At 48.7% G+C, this 6309-nt stretch overlaps 1 protein-coding gene across 1 annotated transcript in view; it reads left to right on the top strand.

The window, feature by feature from the left end:
• The window catches only part of ACER1 (alkaline ceramidase 1), a 22133-nt gene extending 16081 nt beyond the window's left edge, over window positions 1-6052 (top strand). The window contains exons 3-6 of the mRNA XM_006017527.2: window positions 198-336; window positions 2464-2601; window positions 3948-4085; window positions 5748-6052. Coding sequence (XP_006017589.1) covers window positions 198-336; window positions 2464-2601; window positions 3948-4085; window positions 5748-5916 — 584 coding nt within the window. The 3' untranslated portion in view covers window positions 5917-6052. The remainder of the gene's footprint in view (window positions 1-197; window positions 337-2463; window positions 2602-3947; window positions 4086-5747) is intronic.
• The last annotated feature ends 257 nt before the right edge of the window (window positions 6053-6309 follow it).

Raw genomic sequence — 6309 nt, 5'->3', positions numbered from 1 at the left:
AATTGGGTAGGATTTGACCTTGTGCAAGGGTTGAAAGGCAGAGAAGGGGCTTGTAGCGTGTGTGCTATGGCTATCTTCTGTCCCAGCCCCCATTAGAAACTTCAAAATCAGTCTCCCCACAAGGTCTGTACTGCTGAAAGGTGGAGGGGGATTGGGAGGAGCAGGATTATTAATCCGACCAGCTTCACTCACTGCAGGTATCTTCTCTGTATACTTTCACATGACCTTGAGCTATGTGGGGCAGCTGCTGGATGAGCTCTCCATCCTTTGGACGCTGGCTATAACCTACACCTTTTGGTTGCCAAAGAATCGCTTCCCAAAATTTATCAAGAACAGGTGAGAAAGGTGCAGATACTATGTACCCTGCAGGCTCCAGCGGCTGCCTTGTCAAACATAACATCTCAGCTTTCCCTTGTGCGGGTCCATCAAATCCCCCATTCAGCAGCTGACCTTGCTGAGAGGGGACACACTACAGAAGTGGTTCTCAACCTTAGACTCAAGGCACCTCTCCATAACTGTTGTGGATTTAGGGGCACCCTCTGCTGATACAGGCAGGAGCCCCTCCTTTTCCTTGCACATAAGGGAGACATACCCTCTGCCTTTGCCTCAATGCATCAAGCCCAGGGGACACCCCTTGCCTGCCAGGTAGGGACAACACTTATTATATCCTGTCCACAGTGGTGTTGCTGGTCTGCTACTGGTCTGCCTGAGAGCCCAACAGGCTCCTGACAGCCGCTCCTATCAGGCCAGGCTGCAGCAGGGTACCCCCTCCTCCATCAGCCACTTCTTGGTCTGGCCCCACGTGGCATTTTCCAGAAACAGAGATGCAGCAGGGCAGCTGTACTTGGCAACAGCAGCATAACATCCTTAAAAGGATCTTACAGCCTCCCCGGTTGAGAATCATTGTCTTCCAGGTTACTGCAGCACATGCTGGAACCACTGTTCGCTGGCAGCAGCTTGGTCAGTGCAACCGTGAAGGATACTCCTAGCAAAGCTTGCAGGAGTTGTGCTAAACTCGAGTCAGCTGGAGCGGGTACAACCAGGACATGGGCAATCAGGGCTTAACCCCAGAAGGTCACAACTCAGGGGATCAGGAACAGGCAAGGTCAGAAAGCAGGGGTCCCACCTAGAGTCTGGATGCCAAGGTCTGCAAGAGACCAAAATATAGGCAGTCCTCCTGGGCACAGCCACAGAAGAGGACGGGGATCCAGGCTGAAATTGCTAGCCAGTAACTGTAAGGGACTGGAGCACAGGCGATAGAAACAGGTAGCCAGTACCACACCCATGCAAGCAATGGGTCAGCTGGAAGTAGTTTGGCCACTGGCAACCAGGCTCATTTGGGTAACCAGGGCAGTTTAACCTGCCTGCTGCACTGACTCCTAACAGCTGCCTTTGCAAAGCTAGCAGGAAGCCAAACACGACTTCTCTCAAATGCATCCATTCGGCCCTTGCGAGCAGCATGGCCAAGTAGATGCGACGCGGGTTTGCCAAGTCACTTCTCAGTGGGGCCGGAGGTCTTGCTTGTTTATGAGGCTTAGGAAGGGCAAAAAAGTTATCAGCACTAGGCAGTAGCACAAAAGAGTCTGGCAAGTGTGATCCGATTCCCAGCCCGGAGATATTCCGGGATATTTTGAGGGAGGGAGGCATGGGGATGACGGTGATGTGTCTGTTCTGTCACAAGCGGTGGGGGTGCAGTAACAGGTAGGGGAAGCTCTCACCTAGACCTGCTAGCCTAGGCTAACAGTTGCAGTGAAAACCTCCCCTTGGAGTCAGCTATTCCCATGCAAAAAAGGAGGTCACTGGGAGTTCACTGCAGGAACAGGGCTGGAGGAGGAAGGAGAAGGGGGAACTTGGAAGGGATTTGCATGTGAATGCCCCATGTGGGAGCCCTATTGTTGTTCAGCAACTCAAACTCTAAAGGGGTTTGCAGGAAAAAATGTGACTGGTGCTAGCGAGAGGAATTCCAGTCCCTGGCCTCAGTCCTGCAGTCTTTACTCCTGCAACATTTACCTCCGTCCTGCCCGCCTAGCTTACTGCCCACCAATGTGACAAAGGAGATGGGTCATGCTGACCACATCTTGCCCTTGTTCCAGCTTGCTTTTCCTTTGGGAATCCTGCAGGCATGACATAACATTGCCTTCAAATGAGGCTTTTGGCAAACAAGCCAGGCTTTGGGAGAGACTTCCTGCGGAGGACAGGTATCCCGGGAAGATTCCTGTCCCTGTTTCCCTGCCTTTCACAGTCTAGCTGCTGCTCGGTCACTCATGCTCTCAGCCAGGTGCAACTCTGACGCTTTTCCTGCTGGACTTTGGGCTCCAGGCTGGGACACTGCGAGGCCCTGAAAGGCAGGAGCTGGGTACCAAGTTAGTGCGGTGACCCCCTTGCTCGCATCTCAGCTACAGGATGAAATGTGCCCACCTCCTGTGTGATGCTCACCCATCTCTGTTTGCCCTTTCCCACTAGGACTCAGTTTAGATGGCTGGTTACCATCACCACCGCCATCATCACCCTGCTATCGTTCATCAAGCCATCCGTCAATGCTTATCTGCTGAACAGCTTTGCCTTTCACCTGCTGTACATGATATGGAGTTTTCTGAGGAAGTAAGGAGTGGTTTCCTCTGCTGGGAAGTCTGTTTGCACTTCATCCCATGCTCATGGCTGGAGGGAAGAGTGCAGGGGCAGGGAGGCACTCCCATGAACACGCTCACACATGCCCACTGGGACTTGGGAGACTTGAGTTCAGTTTTCTAATGCACCACCTACTTCTTATGTGACTTTGAGAGACCTGCTGGTCTCTCTGGTCCAAATCTTCAAAGACAATTTGGTGAACTCCCATTACAATCAGGGTGAGTTATGACAGGTTAGTCTAAGTGGCTTCTTTTAAGCTTTACTTTACACCTTGAAGCAGCTTTGGTTACACCCTTCAACTGAGCTGGTCACTGAGGGCATTTGTACACATGGATGTGTATGCGCCGCAGCGCCGGGCACTTTGAAAAGCGCCCGGCACTGCGGCACACATTTGTATAAATGGTGAAACGTGCAACAGAGCTGCAAAAATGGCATTCAAAGGTGTTTTAGTTCAAACATCAAAGGTGCTTTAGTTCAAAAGCCATATTCTGCACACTGCTGCACATTTAACCAGTTATACAAATGCATGCGATGCAGCACCGGGCACATCAGCTTGCATGCTCCGCAGACTCGATTAATCGAGTCTGCTCCGATGCGCTGGATTTTTGGTGCGTCGGTGCCGATAAAGGTACGTGTATAAATGCCCTTAGGCCTCAATTCAGATGTTACATTAGGACTCCAGTCCCGCCAAGCATTTAAGCATGTGTTTCAGCACCTCACTAGCCAGGAAGGTAGTTGAGCATATACATAAGCAGATCAGCAATAAGGTTGGGTTGCTGGGCTGAACGGAGGCCCAAACGATAAGTTAAGGTTGGGTCCACCTTAGACGAGATCTGTGACTAAATAAGCTTCCTGGCATGGTGTGCAGGTGACAAGGAGCTGTCAAAGAGTCGACGCTTAGCTGCGTGGCCAGCCGAGGAGAGAGCTCGAACACAGAGACTGACATTTTGGGTTGCCAGCCTATCTCAGAGTGGCATGGTAAAGGCTGAAAGTTAGGAGCCGAAATCAGCTCAAGGTGATTTGGTGCCCGACTCCCTTTGGCTCTTTTGAAAATCCCACCTAAATGTCTTTCTTTTCGAAGGGTGACTCCACAGGTGTCCGCAGCACTGAACGCACTCCCACTTGCAGGAGTAGTTATAGTGCCAGAACCACAGGGAAAGCGGGGCTAGCCCCCTCCAAGGGCACGGGCGCACGTCTTGCTCTGACATGGCGAGCTAGAATTGATGACTGTTTTTTAAAAAGCATGCTCTACCAAAATTCAAACTCTTCTAACTCCACGATCCAACCTCTACCCCCCCTCCTCCCAAACTGCCTTCCAGGTGCAAGGACGGCCGTGTCCACCGGCTAGCTGCTGCCATGGTTGTGTGGTGGGCATTAGCCATTGGCTGCTGGATAACCGACAAGTGGTTCTGCGGGTTTTGTCAGAGGATCAATTTTTGTTATTTTCACAGCTTCTGGTAAGAACAGTCATTTCCTCTCACTTTGACAGAGGAGCTAAATCACTGTGGGGTGTTGCATCCTAACCAGGACATCCGTCCACCTGGTTTCAGGCCATAGCCCGAGGGCTCAGGAATCATTTGGGGGCTGGGGTTCAACAACAAGGCAATGTTAGGTTCATAGCTGATAACGACAGTTGAATTTTTTCTGAAGGGAACATCGTCCCCTGCAAAAATGCCGATGTGATAAAACGGACACGTTCCAAGAAAATGTGCTGATTCCACCGAGACTTGTTGGAAACCAGACAGCCTTGACCATTGGCTTCCCAGCCTGAGCATCTTGCTATAAAGCTGGGCAGCTGGGACCTGGTTTGCTAGCCTAGATTTTTTTTAAATCTATTATAGATGTTCATAGATGTTTAGGGTCAGAAGGGACCTTAGTAGATCGAGTCCGACTCCCTGCCCTGGGCATTATGTTTCTTTCAGACTGGGGCTTTGTTCAGTTTTTGTTTTTAAATTTCCATTCCACAGAAAACTTTGCATTTTTGATTTTTCATTCCTATTCACAATTCTTTGGAAATGATTTTTTTTTTAACACAAAGCAAATTCTGGTTTCCACCCATCTCTGTTTGTTTGACAATTTCTGCATTGAGCCTACACCCTGAAGTCCTTACTCAGCTCTTGCTGGGCACGTCTACATGAGACGCTAAATGCACAGTAGACTAATTCTACTGTGCATTAGCACAGCAGGCATAAAGCATACTAATGTGCAGCAGAATTAGTCTACTGCACATTAGCATCACAAAGCGTGCGCTGGTGCTACTGTGCAGTAACACCCATTACGACGCAGTAAATTAGTACTGTTATTACAGGTACTAAACGCACCGTAACTACGGCACATTAATGAACATAGACACGGCCACTCAGTCCTTAAATATGAAAAATGCAGCGCACACTCTGCACTTCTCAAGATCTGGCCTTCATAACGGACTAAACACTGCTTAGCTCCTTGGGACCAGCCAAGGACTTTCTCCTTATTTCTTCACCATCAAAAAATACAGCAATTCTTCTGTCGCAAAGAACTCAGACCCCAACTGATCACAATGTTTCTGACACTATGAATTCCTATTTGAAATCTCTGCATTTTTCTTGTGAATCATGTATGGGTGTTTGTTTGCACACCTAACAGTGCTAATATTTGTGCAGTACCCTGTGGCACCCTAAAAAGGATCTTATAGCCCGATCCCTGGTTGAGGATCACTGCTATAGCCTCATTTCCCAGTGGAATATATCTTCTCCTGGTTATATATATATATATATATAACCAGGGGAAGATATATATATGTATATATATATATATATATAACCAGGAGAAGATATATATCTACAGCTGTCTTCTCCTGGTTATATATATAACCCAGAGAAGGTATTAGGCCAGATCCTCAGGTGTTATGCATTGGGCAAAGTCATTTTTGGAGCTATACAGATTTATATGTGCTGGGAATCTGGCCTGCTGTATCTGGACCTCATAAAAATCCCACACCGTACTGTGCTGGCAATAAATTTGCAGCTAGAATATTTTTCACCTTCATGAGGATAGGGCCTGTGTCATTGCAGAGAACAGTGTGCACCGGCTGTGATGTCCCGTGCTTCTTACACGTGCATTCTTTGTTTCTTTGCTAGGCATATACTGATCGCCATCAGCCTTCTGTACTGCTGCCCCTTGATTATCTACTTTTATGTCTTATATGAGATGCCTTCCTTTCAACCCCAGATACAGTACTGGCCTTGCGACTCCTGGGTAGTTGCCTTGCCCTATCTTGTCCTAAGGAAGACTCACAAACAGTGTTAGAGACCAATTCTAAGATTCAGCTGCTCAGGGGCCATGTGTCTGAGCACAGATATTGTCTGCTAATCCTTAAGTGGTGGTTTTGGTTTTCTGAATGGCTGTTTGGATACCACCAGCAGCATAACTAGGGCAGGGCAACCAGGGCAGCCACCCTGGTTACTAACTTGGGGGGTGGGAGGGTGGGGTGAAACTCTGCCACTGCAATGGTAACGGACAGCAACTGGAAATCGCTGCTGCCCCTGTGTGTCACAGCTGCCCCGGATGCTCGGCTGCATTGTTATCCAGGTTGTAGCTGTATTGGTCTAGAGGAAAAGGCAATCAGGACTCACAGTAGAGATGATATCTTTTATTAGACCAGCATTATTGCTCTAATTATTATTATTAATTATTATTGGT

This window comes from Alligator sinensis, unplaced genomic scaffold (genome assembly GCF_000455745.1).
Source record: "Alligator sinensis unplaced genomic scaffold, ASM45574v1 scaffold1295_1, whole genome shotgun sequence".
NCBI lineage: Eukaryota > Metazoa > Chordata > Crocodylia > Alligatoridae > Alligator > Alligator sinensis.
The sequence above is the reverse complement of the archived record's forward strand: the minus strand, read 5'-3'. Positions and strand labels throughout refer to the sequence as shown.